At 37.9% G+C, this 26,001-nt stretch overlaps 3 protein-coding genes across 4 annotated transcripts; 1 reads left to right on the top strand and 2 right to left on the bottom strand.

Moving 5' to 3' along the window:
• Positions 1–926: 926 nt before the first annotated feature.
• On the bottom strand, positions 927–7,962 carry LOC143886505 (YCF49-like protein). Of its 2 annotated transcripts, XR_013253844.1 has the most exons (5): positions 7,536–7,961; positions 7,347–7,425; positions 5,244–5,312; positions 1,312–1,475; positions 927–1,151 (listed from the first exon to the last, which is right to left on the bottom strand). XR_013253844.1 is itself a non-coding variant. In XM_077390504.1 (4 exons), the coding sequence occupies exons 1-4, from the start codon at positions 7,901–7,903 to the stop codon at positions 1,368–1,370; spliced, it is 624 nt and encodes a 207-aa protein (XP_077246619.1). In that variant the 5' UTR covers positions 7,904–7,962; the 3' UTR covers positions 927–1,367. The 2 variants fall into 2 exon arrangements, 1 of the variants encoding a protein (XP_077246619.1); XM_077390504.1 differs by having other exon boundaries at positions 927–1,475; positions 7,536–7,962.
• Positions 7,963–8,575: 613 nt separating this feature from the next.
• On the bottom strand, positions 8,576–12,121 carry LOC143877216 (uncharacterized). Its single transcript, XM_077379136.1, has 3 exons — positions 11,787–12,121; positions 10,710–10,958; positions 8,576–9,042 (listed from the first exon to the last, which is right to left on the bottom strand). Exons 1-3 carry the CDS (start codon positions 12,003–12,005, stop codon positions 8,797–8,799), a joined length of 714 nt encoding a protein of 237 aa, XP_077235251.1. The 5' UTR covers positions 12,006–12,121; the 3' UTR covers positions 8,576–8,796.
• A 3,346-nt stretch (positions 12,122–15,467) lies between these two features.
• LOC143886500 (uncharacterized) lies at positions 15,468–25,771 on the top strand. The gene is made up of 4 exons (XM_077390493.1): positions 15,468–15,626; positions 22,203–22,501; positions 23,411–23,659; positions 25,329–25,771. The coding sequence occupies exons 2-4, from the start codon at positions 22,283–22,285 to the stop codon at positions 25,572–25,574; spliced, it is 714 nt and encodes a 237-aa protein (XP_077246608.1). The 5' UTR covers positions 15,468–15,626; positions 22,203–22,282; the 3' UTR covers positions 25,575–25,771.
• The last annotated feature ends 230 nt before the right edge of the window (positions 25,772–26,001 follow it).

Raw genomic sequence — 26,001 nt, 5'->3', positions numbered from 1 at the left:
GTCTTATGAGAAGATGACATTCTTAAAATCTGCTTAATCCAATATTAGATTAGCTTCTTGTCATGAGTTAATTCGTTTCTTTATAATTTACCATGATTAGCTCATCAGTTCTCTGTGCTTAAATTTTGTTGCAACATGTTGTCCTCACCAAGGTAAAGAATCTTTATACTACACACTGGGAAAAGTTGGGTATCCCCCGAGGTGCAAGTATCATTTTCCTTTGCTCTTAATCTCAATGGGCATAGATAGATCTGCTCGGATAGTTACTATCATCGGACGACCTCAATTTTTTTACGAGCCCCATCCAAGTGATGGGTCCTCCAGATCAACGACCCCAATCTCATCGTCATAGAAGCATTTACTTCTGTTGGGAAAGTGCCTCGGGCTTTGGGGCACGAGAAAGAGAGAAAGACAAGGGAGAGAGAAGAGTGCTTCTTCTTGTATTTTTCTCCTTGGTTTTTTCTCGGGTTTCTCTCCGTAATTTTTTTTTTTCTTGGGTTTCTCTTGTGTACAGTCTTGGTTGTGGGGATAAGGATTACAAGTTTTGTGTTAATATGGTGTAATACTTGTATTCTGATTTCTCATAGTGAAGATTGTGTTTTCCACCTATGGACGTAGGCATCTTAGCCAAACCACATAAAATAAAATCCCAGTGTTCATCTTGTGGCTTGCTTTTATTTATATTTTATGTTTACTTGTGTACATGTGTCATGTGCCGTATGTATTATGGAGATTGCTAGTCAAGGTGCAAGTATCATCTTCCTTTGTTCTTATTACTTTTAGGCAATTTTGCTCTAAACAGTGTAGGGCATGATGGATAGAGCCAGGCAGTGTATTGGCTGGTAGAGTTTCTATATTATTATAAATAATTGCCAAAAAAAAATCACATTAGAATATGAGGAATGATCAAGGAACATAGAAGAATATACGAGGCATTTGGATTTCATATATAACATGTTTACCAGGCCATAAAAACTTGAAAATCTACATAGATTGCACCATGATTAGACAATACAAACTTGGAAAGGCAAACCAGAAGCTCGGTCAATCGGGTTTTAGACAATGGGGGTCGGCATGACGGTCCGCAACTGGAAGCTTACTTGAAAACTGATTTCCTGTTCCGTAGCAGCATAGTTGGTAGAATGATTCTTCTGTCAAGTCAATGTTAAAGTTCAAGATCCATAAAGCTATCTAGGACCAAAGGAAATTTAAAAAAAATCTATCTTTTTAATCTGAATCCCTTCTTGAATGCCCAATACAAATATAGAGAGTATGATACTTTTAACCCAAGTAGGATGAGATATTACTTACACCTCACATTAAGCTGCCAAAATTAAGCATGGAGAGTAATAATGAGATGAAAAATGTTATGGATTCTCGGACCCTCCTTGAGATGATCTGTATATGCGAAATGCAGCAATGCACATTGTGAAGTTACCAAGAACTGTCAATGCAGCTTGGAGAGCCACCAGTATCTAGAGACATAGCACAACATAGTTACTTCATGTCTCAAGTCTGAACTCTGAACTAAAAAAATGCTCCCAGTACTCAAAGTCGCATAGGTAAAGAAACCATCACAAATAGTCTAATGTGTTGGCAGCATAAGAAAAGTTTGTCTCAATGAACAGCCATGCATGATATTACGATGAGAATAATTTAAGTCCAAAGGATTTGACACCAAGAATTAAAAATCCTGTACCTCCATAGAACTCAATTTTGGCACAAAATCATTAAGGAATGATGAAACATTTTCTATTTGACATGGTTCTGATGACTTGTTGGTGCCCGGAAGGCGCTGTGTTGTCTTTCCATATACTGAATAAATTTTGAAGTCATCTTTTCATGATTTATGGGTTACAACTTTAAGTTTGTCGAGTGTCATTGTTATTATCAAATGTCAACCAAGTAGACTATTTAGTATAATTATCATCAAGTATATTTATGATCGTCTGTCAACAGTGACGAATTATGAAATAGACAGTAGATGCTATTAAATGAAAAAAAAAAACATTAAAAATGATAAAAAAAGATATTACTAATCTATCAATATTCAACGTCATAGATCCATTGATCTAAGTTTAAATCCATAAACCTACGTTGTTCTCGCAAAGAAGAAAGAAAGCAAACATTAGAAATAATACAAATATGGAAATACTGTTAGTATACTGTAAATCTACAACAAATTACATCTTGAATCTGGTGCCGCATTCATGGATCTATGATATTAGCATAGACCTAATGCAAAATTCAAAAATAGGAAAATACACATTTACCTAGGATGCAGAACTCCTAAAAATATGGTGTTTCACATATTTTCCGTCAGGTGCTTTTGATAGCTTTATTGCCAGCAAAGTTCTCAAGAGCTTCCCCCCTTGTTTTTTTAGCACCAAGTGGAAAGGAATGATCGAAGGATTTTTCCTCTCAGATGTGCTCTTTGGAGTTGAAGTTGAGAGTTGAAACATGTGTATCAATCATATACTTCGTTGTTATGCATGTTTCATAATAGGAATGGGAGGAAACAAAACCATTTTGGGCAAAACAGCCTGGTTTCGACCAATTTTTTATTCACGTTCAGGACCAACAACAAAGTGAAAGACCGGTAAATCGTATTCCAACCATTAAAAATCATCCTTTTATTTTTATTCATGCTCATGCCGATTGCAGTGGTTACTTGAATGTTGTCAACCACTTGTTCTATGAAATGCCTTAACACAGAGACTGCAGTTTAAACTCTTGCATGTCGGTTTGTCAATTGGCTAACTGGTGGAGTACCAAGAAGTTTTCAAGAAGATGTGAGTGAGAGGTCCACTTCTCATCCAACTTTTCTCTTTACAAAATTCCTCAATGATTGCCAAGAGGCAACAAGAATGTTTTCTCAAAGAAGATGTAGAGTGACCTCCCACTAGTTCGAGGAAATGCCTCAACCAAATATCTGTTTTATGCCAAAGGGACAACATTGAGAGATGAAGAATAAAGTTCTAGGCCCCTATTGGTGTTGTATGTACTGACCCAAATAAAAAAAGAAGAAAAAGGAGGCTGCATTTTAGGGATTGCGCCCCATCCACCCATCCGAAGCCCAGTTCTCAACATGAGTTTTCTTTCTATAGGTATCCAAAGAGAGAAATAACAGTACAATTTGAAAAGAAAAAAAACATTATTTAGAAAGGGCATCCAAAGAACATGCATGTTATAAATGACAAAATATACAAATAATCATATGCATATGCCAAAGAGGCCCTAAGTTTACCAAAGTGATGCAAAACTTGCTTTTCAGTAGATTTACATGGAAAAATTGCATCACTTCTTTGCTCCTATTTTGGGATCTTGTCTATTTGACGTAGACAAGATTTACCATGGTGGAGTGTGAAACACTGTTTCCATGGAAGCAGAGATGCCCGTGCATGTTTACGAGTGCGCTTCACATGTGCACTAGTTGTCAAGGATCATTTAATAGCAAATTTAAAAATGAATTTCTGGGGATTTGTCAGTTGATGGAGATTTCGACCATTGAAGTAATTGTTACTTTGTTAATCACCATGCTTGATTGTGGAAGATTCTGGACCTAGCCCATTGGTCAAATTTGGGAGATTAGAAATGTAAGTGTCTCAAGTGTCACTTGCAACCGTTTCAACATGAAGTTCTGAGATGAAAAAGCATGTTTCCAAGATGCTGCTGGTGAGAGTAAAATCAGGAGATTTGGAATGTAGAATCCTGTCTACTGGGTAGTTCTTGTAAGAGTTTCCACTTCGAACAGTTGCCTCACTGACTATAAAGCAGACATTACACCAGCTAATTATTTACACCCTGTTCGTTTTAGGTTTTGACGACTGATTGTTAGTCCAAAACCGATTATTGGACTCAAATTTATGTTTAAGTTTGAGTCCAATAGTCGGTTTTGGACTAACAATCGGTGGTCAAAATCTAAAACGAACGAGGCCTTAGTAATGAGGTGACAGACCAGTAACTCATGACATGAGTCAAGGGGATTAATGAAAACGTTTTAACTGATTGTTTATTGGGATGTTCTGCAATGCAAATTGGTGACTGAATGTTGGTGTTCCATTAGCTTGCTGTTCTTCTTTCTTTCCTTTTTTTTAATTTGTTAACCTATTTTGAAATGGAAATTAGAAGAACTTAATTGAGTACGAACTTGTCACAGATCGAGTCAAAGTTGATTTTCAACTTATGAACCATCGACATGGACTAGATGACAAGTGTAGGTGTGGTTATTAATCGAATATAAATCTCTGCTTCAGAAATTTCGCTTCTTAATCAGTTCAAACAAAAATAAATAAACTGTGTTTCTCAATTAAAGCAAATAGAACTCAGAGCATTTGCAGATTCAGAAAAGAAATAAAAACTGCTAGTGCTAGACATATATAATAATAAAACAACAAATAGAAAGATTGGCAAAATTGCAATTCTTATTTTCCAAGAGTTTTTATATGGTAGCCGTGGATGTAGGTACATGCGCAGACAAAATGTACAGAGTGGCCCACTAATTGAACGATCAAATCCCCGCCATAGAGAGGATGTGCCTCAAAAATCTTCTCCGTAGGATGATTTTAGCTCTCATAGTGGGGGCTTCTATATCGCCTCTTCATATGGAGAAGAGGTTTGGGGCACACCTAATATATCAAAGGCTTATGATCATCATATGGAGAAGAGGTTTGGGGCACACACTATCTACTGCGGGGACAAACAAACAAATATCTTAGATCATCCAATTATGTAGGCCCCAATGTAACTTTAGTTACCTACACACACGGCCGCCTTATAAAATCTCTATTTTCCAATGGTCAGCAATGTTTTATGATCCCCATCATGCTTGTTCGGTTTAGGATTTAAAAACAAGCTTCAGATATCTATGAAAATTTAAACAGACAGATTAGTTTCTATCCAGATTTAAGCTTCGGTGATTCCTGTGCAAATTTTGACTATTTAAATTACCAGAATAACAGAGATGTATCCTAAGCAACTATATGCTATGCTAAAGACATCAACCTATCAGAAGTTCATAACCCAACTTCATATAGTATTCTGATCAGAGATAAAATATGGAAAGAGTGTGTCAATGTATAATTCATACTGTTACCATTTCAAAAAAAAAGAAGGTATAATTCATAGTGATATACAAAGCAGGTATAATTCATAGTGATATACAAAGCATTGAATTAGATAGCTACTAAATGGAGAACCAACTAGATTTTTCACACAGAAATAAATAATGCTGTATGCCTTACTTCAAGAGACTCGGAGTTATAGAAGAAATGCCATGTGCAGGCACAAAACGCTCCACCAAGCAGGGGTACCTAAACATAATGAAATAGTGAGAAGCTAGAACAAATACAAATTCCCGTTTACAAGTGGAGAAGGATGCCTGTAGAATTTAACTCAATTTCTAACAATTTAACTCAAATTTAACTAGAATTTGAGTTAAATTGTAGCTAACAGCAGGGGCCTAATATTCAATGGATAAGAAGCAACAATTAATAGGTAAATATGATGAAGATGGTCTTACAAAATAGGATAAAATCTAAGAGTGTTAGCAAGCCACAAGATTATCAGGTGGATTTTATTTCACTAAGCCCAACAAGCCATGGCATACTCTCTTTTTTTTTAAACCAGTAAAACAAAACTTTATTAAAACAGCAAAGACAAGAACAGATTACAGTGGACACAGAGATTGCCCCACATACAGAGACTGTCTACTCATACTCTCCTTAGAGAGGAGATCAACAATCTCGTCCGTGCTTCGGGAGATGAGTGAAGGAGAATGAATTAGAAGTACATGAATCAGAAATCTCATTGATTATCCCTGCTAATCTCCATGGGCCAGGGGATAGCTTTTTCGCCCTTGAGATTATGTTAGATAAATCCCCTCTCAACAAGAAGGCTGTTAGAAATACCAGTTAATTCATACAGTTTGAGTAGACGGTATACATAAGTATGTAATGGGGTGTCATCACTTATGGCAGTCTTGTAATTAATGTGACTTGAATACTCATTATATAAGCTAGAGATAGGGCCGTAAATCATTAGAAACAACACAATACTGACCACATGAATTGTGGGGATTCTCTCTAGAAATTTCAGTGTCTCAACCTCTCTCACATAAGATTGCAAGAGTTTTTACATGGTATCAGAGCATAGGTAAACAAAGATTCAAAATGAGATCTTATGTTCTTCACAAGAAGTTCATCACAATCTTTATAACCCTGACTCTATCCTACTCTTCCATCTTGTCCTTTGGTACACCCTTCCATTATGGGATCTGAAACCTTAGACTCATTCTCGTCATGTCTTTCCTAGGACGGGGTATTTGAAACCATGTACATATGCCCAAGACTAACATAGTCCCCATCTTCCAGTGACATGCAGTTATTCAATCTCTTGGGACATATCCCAAACACTACACTGATGTGGCATCTGTAGGCCAAGTGGGATGCTCTCACTGTCCCTCTTGGAGTTAGAAGGCAACTTGTTTATCATATTATACTCGGAACGGCCAGGAAGATGACTCTGACATTGACCTCTCCACCCAGTTTCGCAGAGCCCCCGAAAACACCATCACTCCCGGCATCCTTTGACTAATAGGGTTCCCCTATTCCTCTTATATAAGAGATTTTCCGTCAAATTTAAATTTGAAAATACATGTCAATGTGTCATTTTATGTTAGGAAAATTGGTTCGAGAAATTCATATTCTGGATCTCCATTTTTTCTATAAATTAATATACGGAATGACCGCTGCTTCTACATCCCAGAAAACATGTTTGGCTTCATATCCCAGAAAACATATTTTGGGGTCAGAAACTGTGCAGCTTCCAACAAACTAACACAAAACAAACACTTGCCTACACAATGCAAATGTGATATTAATCCACCAACGCATACATAAAAGACAGAATTGGTTCTTTCCTTATTTAGCAGTGAGAAAATTATCCTAATAACTCCAACCATGCAATATTTAGGGGAAAAAAAGTGTTTACTAATTACAACCCAAAATTGCCAATTCTCATGACAAATAAATTTCTAGTAGAACCTTTGTCAGAAAATAGAAACAATAAACCGAAAATAAATCTTAAGCTGTTAGAGTTGGTGTAATTTAATCATTCAACACTCCCCCTCACTTGTGGCCCATCTTTTTTTTGGGTTGGTCATACATGTGGCATGTGTAGTCCCTCTTTTGGGTTAGACATACACACGGATTTTTAATATTGAGGTGTTTAGCTCTGATACAATGTTAAACAACCAATTACTCCAAAAGCTTAAGCTGTTATAATTGATGTTATTTATTCATTCAACAATAAACACATTGAGAAAATGAAGCATTAAAAGCACTCACCATACCCCAAGAGAGCCCCTTCCAAGATTCATTTCCAGATTCCTCTCCATATTGCCAAACCAAAGCCATGGCAGTAATCCTTAAAGAGAAAAACCCATAAACAGAAAACCCATAAAGACTAAAATTCATGCAGTAGAAACAAAAAAAAAAGTCATAATTCATGAAAAAAAAAACTTCACAAAACCTTACCATTCTACAACACTGGAGACATGAATAGCCCATGTAGGCAGGGAAAGCGCGTTTTGGGGTTCTTGAAGAGGCAGAGAAGAAGCCCATGAGGGGAATTCAAGGGCAGAGACTACATTGGGAAATGAAGCAAGGGCAAAACTAAAGCTGAGGAAAGCTGGGAGAGCAGAGTGGGTTTGAAGCACTACGAGGGGTTTTATTGAAGGGGTTTGGTTTTGAGGAGGGGGTTTTGAGGGAGTTGGAATTTGGCGGGAGAAGGAGAGAGAGACGGGGAATTTCTGGTTTGGGTGAAATATTGGGTTTGATAAATAGGAGGAGGAGGAGGGGACACGTGGAGATAGGACAAAGCAGAATGCTGATGCTGCGGCCATGGATGTGGGAGAGTTGGAGAAAGGGAGTTTAGCTTGTTAGGATATGTTTAGTTGGAGATTTTATATGGAGAGTGCGCGTGAAGTCTAGTATTTTTTAAGAAAGTAAGCTGGGCCACACTCCAAAGTGATTAAGTGAACCGTTCATTCCTAGTTAAGGGAAATAGGTTGCACCCTAGGGAAGGACGTGTTGTTACATCCCTTAGCGGGCAAGATTTTCCATTTCATTCAATATTTTTAAGGAACTTCTAAGCTCAAGAATCAAGACGTAATTTGCAGTCATAGAGCCCATATATACTCCCTAATAAAGAGGGAGAGAAAAGAGAGAGAAGGGAAGAGATAAGAAACAAAGGGATTGGAATAATCCATCCTCTCAGCCATATGCATAAACCATCCCCTTTTTTTTTTCTTTCCTTTCTGATTCAATATGTTGTTGACTCCATTTTTGTTTAGAATTCTTCAAATGCAGGGATACAATACATGTTGGCCCATTTCTTTTTCTTTCTCAACCAAGGAATGAAGATCAAGGGCCTATAAACATGGCATGGGGATATGGATTTTAGAACAAATCTGCAAACTAATTTGCCCCATGTGAGTAGAATTGTTTGCTGTGTCTGTGTTCTTTAAACATTCTCAGCAGCACTTAAGCCATTTTTGGGGGGTGAATGAAAAAAAGAAAAAAAGAAGAGGGCATCACAAAAAGAAGTAATGCCTCAGTTTCTCTATCTAGCAAAAGCAAAATAAGAACAGCTTAACATCCAAAACATTCTTGTAAGGTCATCACAAAAAGAAATATTCTGCATCGAAATAGATGTGCAAAATCGTCCCTCAGGATTCCATCTTCACCTTCACAAAACAACAGTATCCATGAAAAGAGTCGTAAAGGCAGAATGAAACTATTGATAAGACGGACGCCTCACACGCCTTGCACGCCTGGGATCGTGCCTCCATGTCGGTGTATTAAGGATCGCATCTTCCAACCAATCGTTCCTCACTACCTTCTTCGTTGTTAGTCTCTTACCGAACCTTCCCCAAACGTACATGGCTCGTGTCAACCGTACACTTTCCCTGCCTCCGAAAAGATATCGGATATAGTCGCTAGCAAGCCGAGTTAACTCCTCACCTCTGATGATGTAAATGTACTGCAAAACCAGGAATCTTGAAGTTGGTATGCATATCCATGATTCTAGTAAATGACTATGTTCTGTATGATACATTAGTCATGTTGAAGAAAACATATAAGAGAAAGAAAGCTCAGGCATGTTAGGGCCTGTTCGTTTGAGATTGTGACAACCGATTGTGAGTGCTAAACTGATTATTGACTCAAATTTAGGCCCTGTTTGTTTGGGATTGTGGCAGCCGAATTTTTAGTCCAGTAATCACAATCAGCTGCCACAATCCCAATCGAACAGGGCCTTAGTGTGGAAAAAGAAAACCTAAATCACCAATCGATGGTATATCAGAAGACAAATTGATAAGTGTATCTGAAGAAGGAACTGTGAAAACAGCCTCAAACTAACTTAATTCTAGGGGTGCAATTTGCGTTGGGTCGGGTTGAGCTTTTGCTAAAAACTGAATTGAAATAACCCTGAACCGACCGGATTATGTGGTAAAAGTTCAACCAAAATTCCCAAAAGACGACCCGAGTTGCAAATCTACTTCTGAACAGTAAAGCAAACGTTGGTATATGAAAAACAGAAAGAACAGGAACAAGAGAGCAGACACCTAGAAAAGTTACACGGCAGACACCTAAAAGAGAGCATTGGTTTCACTGTAAGAACACAAATGGCTAATACAAAATGGTGACGTACAGATGGTCTTTGTTTATCTCTTATTGATGGTGCGCCCGTGCGGGTTTTGGTCAAGGAAACGTAAACCCAACCACATGAATTAGAAGACTTGAACCCTTCCCAGAATGTCAGCCTGGAAATTGCAGATGAATCGTGCGCAAAAACTTTATCTTCCAATGATACCAATAGAAAGTCTCAGTCTTTTACTGAGGAAACTGAGTGTCACTTTTTAATGACTGAAATCAAGTAAAATGCCAGGGCCAAAGCTTGTTGGACTTCACAACAATGGGTGGAAACTCAATGAACTGTTGCTATGCCATAAAGGAGAAAAACTATACCAGTAATCAGCTAACATTGGGCAGATTGAAGATATTGGATATAAAATGCCAGGAATGCTTCTGGAAGGTTCTTTTTAAGTGGGCTGCTCGTCAAATATCTCGGGTTATGTAGCCATTTCTAAAAGGTAACATTTGACGCACGAGAGATATAGATTCTCTGGTAAGGATAAAATCTGAAATCTGAATAATTGAGGAGGTTCAAAGAAGACCAGATAACAGAAGCAATAGTAAATTCTTACTATGAGAGATCGCTAGGGGTATTAGAATCTGGTTGCAACACCACTGGCTTATCTGACACAGAAAGGTATTTATAGCTCTGATAATATTGAAAACAAGATACATGAAGCAGTAGTATTACAGTATTACCCTAAGTCACAAATATCGTTCTCAAAAATTCCCCAGCTAGTGAAAATCTCGGGATATATTATTTTTTTGTGGTTTATATTGGGAAAAACAATAAAAATAAATATTATTTTAAAATATACAATTTAAGAAAAAAAATATAAAGTAAAAACATCGTAAAAATATAGCAATATTATTGCAGTAAATGATTGAAATGAAAATATTTCTTTATTTTTTAAAATGTCGGAATTATTTTGGGATTTTGCCGTTTTATCAAAATGTCGTGACAAAATCACTATATCTTGAAAATATCAGAGATATTTATGACATGGGTATTACCATAAGGATAAAGGTGATGGTTGCCAAAATCACTTGCACTAGTTCATCCAGGATCCCGGCAAAGCCTTCATCCTCTGAATCTCCAGAACCATCACCTCCACCACTAGATCGATTTCCAGAGCCTCCATCACCATCATCAAATTGTCGTTCCTGCATCTGCTCCCTCAATAAATCCTGAACAAACGGCTCCTTTCTGAAATTCCCCATGGCTTTCTCTAGAGCTTTCACTAGAGCTTTCCATGGAGAAGACTGAAAACCAATTCAAAATCATGTAGATCAGAAAGGAATTTCCAAAAGGAAAGTCAAGCAGTTACTAAGCTTAGGAAATTAAAAAAGGGTTGACATTTCTCTATCATCTTTGGTCAATATGCATTTCCACATAAGTAGACCCATGCATGCCACAATCTATTAACACTTTCCATGATGCTCTAAGAAATCTGTAAATGATTTACCAAATGACACACGCCGGTGAATAGGTGATTTACAATAAAAAACTTTTAACTGACTGTCTGACCAGTGGCCTGTAAATGAACGGTTAAATGCAAAAGAATTGGCCCATAATCAACAGGCAAAGTTATTTTGCCTGGATGGTTAGGATAATCCAATCGGCAAGATTTTCAGGCATATCATGCGCCTTTATGCAGCCTACAAATCATATGGGCCCTCATTTATAGATGGGCATTTTTTTAATGGTATTGATAGATAGGCATTTAGTACGGCAAGCAGATAACACTCTCATGATTTGAGAACTGTGGAGCATGAGGCTACATATACAGGTAGTAAATTAAGTTTCACATACTACAGTTCAAGAAGGCCTTTTTTTAAGGATGGAAGATATGTTAGTAAATCATCCATACAACTAGATTAGTAAAATTAACATAAAATGCCACTCATACTTTTGAAAGACAATGAGCACCGAATTTTATTAGAGCAGCACCAAAAATGCATGCATCTGTCTTCAGAAAAAATGATTACCCATCTCGTTTTTCTCTTTTCTATGGAAAACAGATTCTTAATAACAGATCAACCATTTTCAAAAAAAATAAAATGGAAAGACTTTTTGGATAAGTCTATTACCTCACTATCACCCTCAGTGTTTCCTTTGCCACCAAACAAGCAAACAGGTGTGTATCTTTGGTAGTTTGCTGCATTAACTACCAGTCTTGGCCGAGCCCCGGGGAGTTGGAATACATGAGCTGGAGAAATACATACCCGAGAGGCAGGTGGATAGAAAGCACGGGATATACTTCTGAGTTCCACAAGGGGACAGCAGGCACTGATTTGCGTGGAGCTCATCCTTAGTGAAAGCTCAATTGCACAATAGATCACGTATGAGTTTAAAAACCGAAGTATTTATTGTGATATCCCACATCAATCTGCAAATAAATCAACTATGAGAGAAGTCTTTAATCCCAACAAGAAGAGCACAAAACATTCTATTTTGAACTGACATTCCTTTTCACCGTGAGGTTGAGGGATGTAATATTTGAGCATTACAGAATATATACTTATTTTTTTTATATTGGTGTTGAATTGATTGGTTCAAGAACAATCAAAGTCGAAGACAAGATCAAAACGATCTCATACAACTACTGAATAAAGATTTCAAAATGATCCTAGAGTACCCTAAATGCACAAGGGGCATTTTGCACTCACTAAACCCGCCAAATGCATACAAATTGGTTTATTTAAAATCAATGAGAAAATCACATTTTGATTTTTTATCTGGATCCAAAAAAAGCCTGACCTTGACAATAATGGCCTAATATAAAATAATATATGTTTTGAAGCATTAACTAATATAATATATATAATTAAGAGGCAAAATCTTATAAAACAAAGAGAAAAAGGGCATGACTGGCCAAAACTAGTGCACACACAATACAAAAAACAAGAAAAGGCCAAAAAAAACAAGAAGAAAAGAAAGAAAGAAATACAATATAGGCATCTCGTGCTGTATTCTCAGGGCTGAGTAGGAAACCCCGCGGTTATCAAACAAATCAGTAAAGGCGTTTCTTTCCCAGTGATGTAAAATATCTGAAATCTCCCTGAAATAGTGTCTGAATCTTGAAGGAGAGGAGTTCTCCTTCATGAGCCAGTGAATTGTGTTATGGGAGACGCCTTCCACCCACAATATGGCCACGCCAATCTGAGTGCAGCTTAACACCACTCCAAACACCATGAACTTCTGCTTAGACCGCATCACAATCATTGCATGGGCCTACAAAGGACCCAAGAAAATCTGGACTTAGGGTCAAAGAAAACCACGCAATTCCAGCCTTTCAAACAGTAGAATTATCAATGCGAAGGGCTATCCAACTTCCACAAAAAGTAAATTTAATCCACCCTTTGGCTGAAGGAGCCCCGACCTCGGGAGTACTCGTCGGGGGAAAACATCTGAACGGATCGTGAGCCAATTATAAATAATATCTTGAATCCCTACGCCTGCAAACCGCTTGGTTTTAGAGTTGTGTTCCAAGACCTCAAGAATGATCCAATTAATTATCTTACCAACTGTGTCAATCTTGTTTTTAAATATTTGGTTGTTTCAATCATTCCAAATGATCCATATAGTAGAATGGAAAAGAATACTCCATAAGCAGTAAAGTATGTTGTTTCATAATGATTTACCCCACCAGGACCAAAGATCATTAACCGGTGTAAGCACAGATGCATAGAGAACAACGTTGAATAACTCCAATTCTGCCGAGTCTGAGGCCATTTTAATAGAACAGATGTGAAGGGGTTAAGTTTCCAAAGAGAAACCACAATAGACGCAATCGCGAGAATCAAAGATGAGCCTTGTAATTAGTTGATTTCTAGTGAGAATATTCCTATTAAGAACATTCCACAGAATTTTTCGAGTTCCCCCCCACCCCACCGGCCACAAAAAAAATTGTGCTCCGACGACCATAAAATCTCATCAGGGTAATCGATATTTGAGAAATAGTGGTCAGGTATCATAGTAGATAGCTGTAGGAACTCAATGGAAACTCTAGGGACATATCTTTGCGAAGCAAATAATAGCCCGATGTCGACCCTCACCATCAATGTAATATGCAATGATAGCCCTAGCTACATATATCCCCACATCAACCACTAATTGGAGGACTAAGCATGGTGTGGATGTCAGTTTGCGCATATGCTGCCTAGCTTCTTCAACAACAATGATCAAGGGAATAACCTATCAACCTCCGCAACCCATTCAGTTCATCATTTGAGATGTCCATGAATCAAAAGCTATATAATCAGAACTGTTGAAAACAGAAATTGGCCGTGTAAAGAACCTATAGTATAAATGAAGAAAACTTTGAAAGCCATGCTGTCTTTAGTTCGTTTGCAAGTATATCTATACAAATATCCCAACCTACATGTTTTTTTATTTTAGAATAATTGTTTTTTTTACCTACATGTTACTTTTTGAATGGCAGCAAATTTCATTACAAGGACCGATATGGTCAATTACTAGAAAAGAAAAAGGCGACCCAACAACAAAGAAATCGAGAACGTCAAGAAATCAAAAGGCTCCAAATCATCCTTCACTACCCCTTCCCTAGCAAGTGCATCTGCCACCCCATTAGTGGAACAGCACACATGATTATCCCAATAGATGACGATCTACACAATCTTGGATCTCATCAAAGAATCTAGCAAATCTCCAAAGATATGGATGAAGTCTCCTTCAATCACCACCTTGTTAAGGATATTTTTATCAAGCCTTAAAGCCTCAATGCACCACCTTAACCTACATGTTACTTATTCAAACATATGTTGGTTCATGAAAACCGCACACGTTAGAAAAGTACTGAACCTTCAGCATATCCTACTCCCATATACAAGCAACAAAATGACCAACCACAACCTGACCACACGCATACAATACCTCATCATAAATATATATACAACACATAATATGTGACTTTGCTTATAAACTGAACGAATGCATTAAAGATTTCTAATGGGTGCAATAAATGACATAAAATAAAATTGCATAAACTGAAACAGCTATGCTGCTATGGCCACTTCAAAGAAGCAAACTCCTTACATGATACGATAAGCCACTTGGAGCGCGTTAGCATCTTCTTAGAAGGACTCACATGATTCAACAAGCCTTCTCTAGTAACCACCTTTACTCTACTATTTATTTTCCTACACAAATAATGGATGAAGAAACCCACCCTTACAGCCATTAAAAAAAAAAGGAAAAAAAAGAGAAAGAAGCCCATCCTTATTCAAATATGTCGCCTTGTCAATATTATGTAGCATGGTAGTGCCCCACGTAAGGTTGGCACAACGGTAAGGTTGCTCCATTGTGACCTAGTACGGAAACAACCTCTCTGCAAAGCAGGGTACAACTAGCCCTCCCCAGACACCGCAATGGCGGGAGCCTCGTGCACTGGGGTGCCCTTTTTTATGGTAGTGCCTCACGTATAGGTCGCAATAGAAGGAGGGGGCAAGCCCATATATTGTCTCATGATGTGTCAAGTGCATCAACATATGATAGGTGGTATTAATCTGTGTTTAAAAACTCCTTGACACGACAAGGAACTCCCCCGAGTTGACAAAAAATTTTCTTGGTCGTGTTCCATAATTGCGCACATCCGCGTTCCGCATTTTGCCCTTATGCTGTGTTCTTTTAGTTTCCTTTTCCCACTTTTCCGCAGAAAATTCCCTTTTTTTCCGTGGAAAACTCCAAAAACCGTGTTTTATGGTTTCCGTGTAAACTTTTATAACTTAGGTGGAAATTTATAAAAATTTACGTGGAAAAGGGCTTTCCGCGATTTCACGGAAAGCCCTTTCCCCACGTCATACATCGGAAACCTCTGTATTTCTCCGACTTTACCCAGACTGTCGACGTCTCTCTCTCTCGCGCGCGCAAGACCACTGTCGACGTCTCTCTCGCAAGACCTCCGTCCGGTAAGTCTCCTCTCTCTATCTCTCCACCCCTCTCTCTCTCTCTGTCTCTATCTCTATCTTTCTCTGAATTTTTTTGCTGGATATAGGATTTCGGATAAGGGGTTTGAGGGTAGGGATTCGGATTTACTAGTTAAGGTTTCGTTTTTTATCTTTTTTTTTCCATTATATTTTGGTATTTAGGGTTTCCGAGTTTGGATTTAGGGTTTATGGTTTTATGCATTTAGTTTAGGGTTTACAGATTTGGGTTAGGGTTTATGATTTATATGGATTTAGGGTTCCAGAAATAAGGTTTATAGATCTTCTGTTACGGTATTTTTTTGTATTTGGGTACATCTGTTACAAATATTTTTTTTTGCAAATCAACAAGTTTTTTTACAATATTTTTGGTATTTGTTCCTCATTTTTTCATATTTTGGGTAGATCTAGGGTTGGTATTTGTTCCTCATTTCTTTGTATTTGGTACAATATTTTGGGTATTTGTTCGTACCTGTTCGTATTATTTTTTTGCAAATCAATGTTTTGTTTGGTATTTATTCTCTTGTGCTGGATATTTATTTTGCTTGGAATTTATTCTCTTGTGATGGGAAATAGGGTTTAAGGGTTAGGATTAGGGTTTAGTGGTTTATGGTAATGAGATTCACATTTCTGATTTTTTTAACACAGAATTTGGGTTTAATGTATTAGTTACTCAGAATTCTACATGTTAGTTTGTCACAGTTTCTGTTTAACAGGTTTGTATTGAGTTTCCGTGCAACGAAACACATATTTCTGTAGTTTTTGTGAAGTTTCTGGGAGCTTTCTGTCAGGTTTCTGTGCTCATCTGACAGGTTTTCTGTGAGGTTTCTTTTCCTTCCCTTTCCTTTTTGCCACGTCAGTTTCCTTCCCTTCCCTTTCCTTTCCTTTCCTTTCCCTTCCCGACGAGAGAACAGAGCATTAGAGTCAATAAAAACTCCTTTGACTCTCCCGAGTTATGACCGCGTCAACTGCGTTCTTGGCCGCATCCGCGCCAAGTTGACAAGGATTTTTCTTGTCCGAGTTCCTTGTCACATCCACGTTTTTAAACACTGGTATTAATACACACATTCAACACATGGAATCCATATAATCCATTATTTGAGTTTCTGAATTGAGAAGAGTCATAGGTGAGTTTCTAACCATAGTTTTCAGAGTGGGAAAACAAATGCAAGAAGCGGCATGAGAAGAAGGGCCTAAAAATGAGGAAATGAGGGAAGCGAAAAGGTAAAAAGGAAGCAGTGTGAAAAAGTAAAGAGAAAACATAATGAAAGAGTCATAGGAAATGAAAATGAAGCATGTAACAAGCCTCATTGGAAGCGACAAGAAATGTATAGAGAGAACATGGTTATGGAACTAGAGTTATGGAAGGTTTAGGGTTACAAGTAGTTAAAGAGAAATTCACATCTGATTATGATTAGAATTACAAGTTATAGGGGCTTGTAATCTTATAAACAAGCTTGATGTTTTATTCATTTAGATTTAATGCTTTTTTAGAAGAAATATCTTGAAATAAATCTCGTTGTCCTTCTCTTTTGTCAGTGTTTTTTGAATTCAAGCTCTAAGGGAGTCACTTCTACTATCAATGGTAAATCAGAAGTTTAGGGTTTCTTGGCTGAACTGTAAATGTGCTTGATGAGGTGTGATTAGGCTTGAATGATGTGGTCGAATCTTTAGAAACTGTGAAATATTGGGTAGAATTACAAGGACTGGACGTTATAGAAACCTCTATAGATCGATCAGAGGGTTAAGGTACAACATTTCTACAATGTGGCATTGTGGCCTAACTTCTATGTTAATGAGTGGGTGTATAAACACATAAAAGTGGTACGATGGAAGTACCACCATTGATATTTGATCCAATGTGAGAAGCTGTTGGATCAGGGCAGCACCATTTTACCCGTTTTTACACCCGCTTTAGAGGATCCTTTGAAGTGGTCCCCACTGTACAGTGCACACACCATATAAATTCTAAGATTTTATACAGTAGAAGCCTGAATAGTCTAAGTATTTTTCAAAAAGTACTGTACAGCTTACACCACTGGATGATCCAAAATGTCCATTTGATAGGCCACAACCTTAACAGGCTGTGTCCCACAAATCATTTCCATAGGATGATCCCAACCCTAGTATGTATGGAGTTTTTCATAATATGGATTTGCTAGCGTCCATCCCAGAAGGCATTTTGCAGATGGTATGTTGCATGTGAGAACAGCCACCAAGGCTCACTTTCATTCATGAGGTGGCTGCTCTCACATGCAAAAAACCATCTCTGAAATGCCTTATGCGATGGACGCTAGCAACTCCTTTCTCTGATATATAGAGGTTTTCATAGTATGCAATTCCTCTATAGACCGGAGGGCTACGATCCTCCTATGGAAATGATTTTTTCGGCACAACCAACATACGTTGTGGGCCATCAAATAGACAGTTTGGCGTGCAAGCCCAACAGTACTTTTTGAAAAATATTGGTCTATACGGGCTTACACCATATAAAAATTCTACCCAATATTTCACAGTTTCTAAAGATTCGACCACATCATTCAAGCCTAATCACACCTCATCAAGCACATTTACAGTTCAGCCAAGAAACCCTAAACTTCTGATTTACCATTGATAGTAGAAGTGACTCCCTTAGAGCTTGAATTCAAAAAACACTGACAAAAGAGAAGGACAACAAGATTTATTTCAAGATATTTCTTCTAAAAAAGCATTAAATCTAAATGAATAAAACATCAAGCTTGTTTATAAGATTACAAGCCCCTATAACTTGTAATTCTAATCATAATCAGATGTGAAGTTCTCTTTAACTATTTGTAACCCTAAATCTTCCATAACTCTAGTTCCATAACCATGTTCTCTCTATACATTTCTTGTCGCTTCCAATGAGGCTTGTTACATGCTTCATTTTCATTTCCTATGACTCTTTCATTATGTTTTCTCTTTACTTTTCCCACCGCTTCCTTTTTACCTTTTCGCTTCCCTCATTTCCTCATTTTTAAGCCCTTCTTCTCATGCCGCTTCTTGCATTTGTTTTCCCACTCTGAAAACTATGGTTAGAAACTCACGTATGACTCTTCTCAATTCAGAAACTCAAATAATGGATTATATGGATTCCATGTGTTGAATGTGTGTATTAATAGTACCAGTGTTTAAAAACGCGGATGTGACAAGGAACTCGGACAAGAAAAATCCTTGTCAACTTGGCGCGGATGCGGCCAAGAACGCAGTTGACGCGGTCATAACTCGGGAGAGTCAAAGGAGTTTTTATTGACTCTAAGGGCAAAATGCGGAACGCGGATGTGTGCGACGCGGAACGCGGCCAAGAAAAATCCTTGTCGGCTCGGGGGAGTTTTTAAACACAGATTAATACCACCTATCATGTGTTGATGCACTTGACACATCATGAGACAATATATGGGTTTGCCCCCTCCTTCTGTCCCGACCTATACGTGGGGCACTACCATAAAAAAGGGCAGCCCAGTGCACGAGGCTCCCGCCATTGCGGTGTCTGGGGAGGGCTAGATGTATCCTGCTTTGCAGAGAGGCTGTTTCCGTGACTCGAACCCGTGACCACCAGGTCACAATGGATCAACCTTACCGTTGTGCCAACGTTACGTGGGGCACTACCATGCTACATAATATTGACAAGGCGACATATTTGAATAAGGATGGGTTTCTTTCTTCTTTTTTTCCTTTTTTTTTTAATGGCTGTAAGGATGGGTTTCTTCATCCATTATTTGTGTAGGAAAATAAATAGTAGATTAAAGGTGGTTACTAGAGAAGGCTTGAAGAATCATGTGAGTCCTTCTAAGAAGATGCTAACCCGCTCCAAGTGGCTTATCGTATCATGTAAGGAGTTTGCTTCTTTGAAGTGGCCATAGCTGTTTCAGTTTATGCAATTTTATTTTATGTCATTTATTGCACCCATTAGAAATCTTTAATGCATTCGTTCAGTTTATAAGCAAAGTCACATATTATGTGTTGTATATATATTTATGATGAGGTATTGTATGCGCGTGGTCAGGTTGTGGTTGGTCATTTTGTTGCTTGTATATGGGAGTAGGATATGCTGAAGGTTCAATACTTTTCTAACGTGTGCCGTTTTCATGAACCAACATATGTTTGAATAAGTAACATGTAGGTTAAGGTGGTGCATCGAGGCTTCAAGGCTTGATAAAAATATCCTTAACAAGGTGGTGATTGAAGGAGACTCCTTGAATGTGATCCGATCGCTTAAAGGACTTCATCCATATCTTTGGAGATTTGCTAGATTCTTTGATGAGATCCAAGATTGCGTGGGATCGTCATCTATTGGGGTAATCATGTGTGCTGTTCCACTAATGGGGTGGCAGATGCACTTGCTAGGGAAGGGGTAATGAAGGATGATTTGGAGCCTTTTGATTTCTTGACGCCTTGATTTTCTTCTTCTCCCGATTTCTTTGTTGTTGCGTCGCCTTTTTCTTTTCTAGTAATTGACCATCTCGGTCCTTGTAATGAAATTTGCTGCCACTCAAAAAGTAACATGTAGGTAAAAAAAAAACAATTATTCTAAAATAAAAAAACATGTAGGTTGGGATATTTGTATAGATATACTTGCAAACGAACTGAAGACAGCATGGTTTTCAAAGTTTTCTTCATTTATACTATAGGTTCTTTACACGGCCAATTTCTGTTTTCAACAGTTCTGATTATATAGCTTTTGATTCATGGACATCTCAAATGATGAACTGAATGGGTTGCGGAGGTTGATAGGTTATTCCCTTGATCATTGTTGTTGAAGAAGCTAGGCAGCATATGGGCAAACTGACATCCACACCATGCTTAGTCCTCCAATTAGTGGTTGATGTGGGGATATATGTAGCTAGGGCTATCATTGCATATTACATTGATGGTGAGGGTCGACATCGGTCTATTATTTGCTTCGTAAAGATATGTCCCTAGAGTTTCCATTGAGTTCCTACAGCTATCTACTATGATACCTGACCACTATTACTCAAATATCGATTACCCTGATGAGATTTTATGGTCGTCGGAGCACAATTTTTTTTGTGGCCGGTGGGGTGGGGGGAAACTCGAAAAATTCTCTGGTATGTTCTTAATCGGAATATTCTCACTAGAAATCAACTAATTACAAGGCTCATCTGTGATTCTCGCGATTGCGTCTATTGTGGTTTCTCTTTGGAAACTTAACCCCTTCACATCTGTTCTATTAAAATGGCCTCAGACTCGGCAGAATTGGAGTTATTCAACGTTGTTCTCTATGCATCTGTGCTTACACCGGTTAATGATCTTTGGTCCTGGTGGGGTAAATCATTATGAAACAACATACTTTACTGCTTATGGAGTATTCTTTTCCATTCTACTATATGGATCATTTGGAATGATTGAAACAACCAAATATTTAAAAACAAGATTGACACAGTTGGTAAGATAATTAATTGGATCATTCTTGAGGTCTTGGAACACAACTCTAAAACCAAGCGGTTTGCAGGCGTAGGGATTCAAGATATTATTTATAATTGGCTCACGATCCGTTCAGATGTTTTCCCCCGACGAGTACTCCCGAGGTCGGGGCTCCTTCAGCCAAAGGGTGGATTAAATTTACTTTTTGTGGAAGTTGGATAGCCCTTCGCATTGATAATTCTACTGTTTGAAAGGCTGGAATTGCGTGGTTTTCTTTGACCCTAAGTCCAGATTTTCTTGGGTCCTTTGTAGGCCCATGCAATGATTGTGATGCGGTCTAAGCAGAAGTTCATGGTGTTTGGAGTGGTGTTAAGCTGGCACTCAGATTGGCGTGGCCATATTGTGGGTGGAAGGCGTCTCCCATAACACAATTCACTGGCTCATGAAGGAGAACTCCTCTCCTTCAAGATTCAGACACTATTTCAGGGAGATTTCAGATATTTTACATCACTGGGAAAGAAACGCCTTTACTGATTTGTTTGATAACCGCGGGGTTTCCTACTCAGCCCTGAGAATACAGCACGAGATGCCTATATTGTATTTCTTTCTTTCTTTTCTTCTTGTTTTTTTTGGCCTTTTCTTGTTTTTTGTATTGTGTGTGCACTAGTTTTGGCCAGTCATGCCCTTTTTCTCTTTGTTTTATAAGATTTTGCCTCTTAATTATATATATTATATTAGTTAATGCTTCAAAACATATATTATTTTATATTAGGCCATTATTGTCAAGGTCAGGCTTTTTTTGGATCCAGATAAAAAATCAAAATGTGATTTTCTCATTGATTTTAAATAAACCAATTTGTATGCATTTGGCGGGTTTAGTGAGTGCAAAATGCCCCTTGTGCATTTAGGGTACTCTAGGATCATTTTGAAATCTTTATTCAGTAGTTGTATGAGATCGTTTTGATCTTGTCTTCGACTTTGATTGTTCTTGAACCAATCAATTCAACACCAATATAAAAAAAATAAGTATATATTCTGTAATGCTCAAATATTACATCCCTCAACCTCACGGTGAAAAGGAATGTCAGTTCAAAATAGAATGTTTTGTGCTCTTCTTGTTGGGATTAAAGACTTCTCTCATAGTTGATTTATTTGCAGATTGATGTGGGATATCACAATAAATACTTCGGTTTTTAAACTCATACGTGATCTATTGTGCAATTGAGCTTTCACTAAGGATGAGCTCCACGCAAATCAGTGCCTGCTGTCCCCTTGTGGAACTCAGAAGTATATCCCGTGCTTTCTATCCACCTGCCTCTCGGGTATGTATTTCTCCAGCTCATGTATTCCAACTCCCCGGGGCTCGGCCAAGACTGGTAGTTAATGCAGCAAACTACCAAAGATACACACCTGTTTGCTTGTTTGGTGGCAAAGGAAACACTGAGGGTGATAGTGAGGTAATAGACTTATCCAAAAAGTCTTTCCATTTTATTTTTTTTGAAAATGGTTGATCTGTTATTAAGAATCTGTTTTCCTTAGAAAAGGGAAAAACGAGATGGGTAATCATTTTTTCTGAAGACAGATGCATGCATTTTTGGTGCTGCTCTAATAAAATTCGGTGCTCATGTCTTTCAAAAGTATGAGTGGCATTTTATGTTAATTTTACTAATCTAGTTGTATGGATGATTTAGTAACATTTCTTCCATCCTTAAAAAAAGGCCTTCTTGAACTGTAGTATGTGAAACTTAATTTACTACCTGTATATGTAGCCTCATGCTCCACAGTTCTCAAATCATGAGATTGTTATCTGGTTGCCGTACTAAATGCCTATCTATCAATACCATTAAAAAAATGCCCATCTATAAATGAGGGCCCATATGATTTGTAGGCTGCATAAAGGCGCATGATATGCGGCACATCTAAACCTTACACATAAGACATGCATATGATATTCTAAACCCTGTGTCGAATGTTCCCCACTGTGGATGTTGTGCCTGAAAATCTTGCCGATTGGATTATCCTAACCATCCAGGCAAAATAACTTTGCCTGTTGATTATGGGCCAATTCTTTTGCATTTAACCGTTCATTTACAGGCCACTGGTCAGACAGTCAGTTAAAAGTTTTTTATTTTAAATCACCTATTCACCGGCGTGTGTCATTTGGTAAATCATTTACAGATTTCTTAGAGCATCATGGAAAGTGTTAATAGATTGTGGCATGCATGGGTCTACTTATGTGGAAATGCATATTGACCAAAGATGATAGAGAAATGTCAACCTTTTTTTAATTTCCTAAGCTTAGTAACTGCTTGACTTTCCTTTTGGAAATTCCTTTCTGATCTACATGATTTTTAATTGGTTTTCAGTCTTCTCCATGGAAAGCTCTAGTGAAAGCTCTAGAGAAAGCCATGGGGAATTTCAGAAAGGAGCCGTTGGTTCAGGATTTATTGAGGGAGCAGATGCAGGAACGACAATTTGATGATGGTGATGGAGGCTCTGGAAATCGATCTAGTGGTGGAGGTGATGGTTCTGGAGATTCAGAGGATGAAGGCTTTGCCGGGATCCTGGATGAACTAGTGCAAGTGATTTTGGCAACCATCACCTTTATCCTTATGGTAATACCCATGTCATAAATATCTCTGTTATTTTCAAGATATAGTGATTTTGTCACGACATTTTGATAAAACGGCAAAATCTCAAAATAATTCCGACATTTTAAAAAATAAAGCAATATTTTCATTTCAATCATTTACTGCAATAATATTGCTATATTTTTACGATGTTTTTACTTTATATTTTTTTCTTAAATTGTATATTTTAAAATAATATTTATTTTTATTGTTTTTCCCGATATAAACCACAAAAAAATAATATATCCCGAGATTTTCACTAGCTGGGGAATTTTTGAGAACGATATTTGTGACTTAGGGTAATACTGTAATACTACTGCTTCATGTATCTTGTTTTCAATATTATCAGAGCTATAAGTACCTTTCTGTGTCAGATAAGCCAGTGGTGTTGCAACCAGATTCTAATACCCCTAGCGATCTCTCATAGTAAGAATTTACTATTGCTTCTGTTATCTGGTCTTCTTTGAACCTCCTCAATTATTCAGATTTCAGATTTTATCCTTACCAGAGAATCTATATCTCTCGTGCGTCAAATGTTACCTTTTAGAAATGGCTACATAACCCGAGATATTTGACGACCAGCAGCCCACTTAAAAAGAACCTTCCAGAAGCATTCCTGGCATTTTATATCCAATATCTTCAATCTGCCCAATGTTAGTTGATTACTGGTATAGTTTTTCTCCTTTAAGGCATAGCAACAGTTCATTGAGTTTCCACCCATTGTTGTGAAGTCCAACAAGCTTTGGCCCTGGCATTTTACTTGATTTCAGTCATTAAAAAGTGACACTCAGTTTCCTCAGTAAAAGACTGAGACTTTCTATTGGTATCATTGGAAGATAAAGTTTTTGCGTGCGATTCATCTGCAATTTCCAGGCCGACATTCTGGGAAGGGTTCAAGTCTTCTAATTCATGTGGTTGGGTTTACGTTTCCTTGACCAAAACCCGCACGGGCGCACCATCAATAAGAGATAAACAAAGACCATCTGTACGTCACCATTTTGTATTAGCCATTTGTGTTCTTACAGTGAAACCAATGCTCTCTTTTAGGTGCCTGCCGTGTAACTTTTCTAGGTGTCTGCTCTCTTGTTCCTGTTCTTTCTGTTTTTCATATACCAACGTTTGCTTTACTGTTCAGAAGTAGATTTGCAACTCGGGTCGTCTTTTGGGAATTTTGGTTGAACTTTTACCACATAATCCGGTCGGTTCAGGGTTATTTCAATTCAGGTTTTAGCAAAAGCTCAACCCGACCCAACGCAAATTGCACCCCTAGAATTAAGTTAGTTTGAGGCTGTTTTCACAGTTCCTTCTTCAGATACACTTATCAATTTGTCTTCTGATATACCATCGATTGGTGATTTAGGTTTTCTTTTTCCACACTAAGGCCCTGTTCGATTGGGATTGTGGCAGCTGATTGTGATTAGTGGGCTAAAAATTCGGCTGCCACAATCCCAAACAAACAGGGCCTAAATTTGAGTCAATAATCAGTTTATCACTCACAATCGGTTGTCACAATCTCAAACGAACAGGCCCTAACATGCCTGAGCTTTCTTTCTCTTATATGTTTTCTTCAACATGACTAATGAATCATACAGAACATAGTCATTTACTAGAATCATGGATATGCATACCAACTTCAAGATTCCTGGTTTTGCAGTACATTTACATCATCAGAGGTGAGGAGTTAACTCGGCTTGCTAGCGACTATATCCGATATCTTTTCGGAGGCAGGAAAAGTGTACGGTTGACACGAGCCATGTACGTTTGGGGAAGGTTCGGTAAGAGAATAACAACAAAGAAGGTAGTGAGGAACGATTGGTTGGAAGATGCGATCCTTAATACACCGACATGGTGGCACGATCCCAGGCGTGCAAGGCGTGTGAGGCGTCCGTCTTATCAATAGTTTCATTCTGCCTTTACGACTCTTTTCATGGATACTGTTGTTTTGTGAAGGTGAAGATGGAATCCTGAGGGACGATTTTGCACATCTATTTCGATGCAGAATATTTCTTTTTGTGATGACCTTACAAGAATGTTTTGGATGTTAAGCTGTTCTTATTTTGCTTTTGCTAGATAGAGAAACTGAGGCATTACTTCTTTTTGTGCTGCCCTCTTCTTTTTTTCATTTTTTCATTCACCCCCCAAAAATGGCTTAAGTGCTGCTGAGAATGGTTAAAGAACACAGAGACAGCAAACAATTTTACTCACATGGGGCAAATTAGTTTCAGATTTGTTCTAAAATCCATATCCCCATGCCATGTTTATAGGCCCTTGATCTTCAGTCCTTGGTTGAGAAAGAAAAACAAATGGGCCAACATGTATTTTATCCC

This window comes from Tasmannia lanceolata, unplaced genomic scaffold (genome assembly GCF_043159265.1).
Source record: "Tasmannia lanceolata isolate RefF3 unplaced genomic scaffold, GAP_Taslan_0.1 ptg000002l, whole genome shotgun sequence".
NCBI classification, from domain to species: domain Eukaryota; kingdom Viridiplantae; phylum Streptophyta; class Magnoliopsida; order Canellales; family Winteraceae; genus Tasmannia; species Tasmannia lanceolata.
Note: the sequence above shows the minus strand (reverse complement) of the source record. Positions and strands in the feature narration are given on the sequence as shown.

Excerpts from the sequence above, each read along its gene's own strand:
- LOC143886505 (XM_077390504.1), bottom strand. The coding sequence starts at position 7,903 with ATGGCCGCAGCATCAGCATTCTGCTTTGTCCTATCTCCACGTGTCCCC. Across the intron at positions 7,426-7,535 it reads GTCTCCAGTGTTGTAGAATG|GATTACTGCCATGGCTTTGG; the intron begins GTAAGGTTTTGT and ends TTTCTCTTTAAG. Across the intron at positions 1,476-5,243 it reads ATAACTCCGAGTCTCTTGAA|ATACTGGTGGCTCTCCAAGC; the intron begins GTAAGGCATACA and ends CTATGTCTCTAG.
- LOC143877216 (XM_077379136.1), bottom strand. The coding sequence starts at position 12,005 with ATGAGCTCCACGCAAATCAGTGCCTGCTGTCCCCTTGTGGAACTCAGA. Across the intron at positions 10,959-11,786 it reads ACACTGAGGGTGATAGTGAG|TCTTCTCCATGGAAAGCTCT; the intron begins GTAATAGACTTA and ends ATTGGTTTTCAG. Across the intron at positions 9,043-10,709 it reads CCATCACCTTTATCCTTATG|TACATTTACATCATCAGAGG; the intron begins GTAATACCCATG and ends CTGGTTTTGCAG.
- LOC143886500 (XM_077390493.1), top strand. The coding sequence starts at position 22,283 with ATGAGCTCCACGCAAATCAGTGCCTGCTGTCCCCTTGTGGAACTCAGA. Across the intron at positions 22,502-23,410 it reads ACACTGAGGGTGATAGTGAG|TCTTCTCCATGGAAAGCTCT; the intron begins GTAATAGACTTA and ends ATTGGTTTTCAG. Across the intron at positions 23,660-25,328 it reads CCATCACCTTTATCCTTATG|TACATTTACATCATCAGAGG; the intron begins GTAATACCCATG and ends CTGGTTTTGCAG.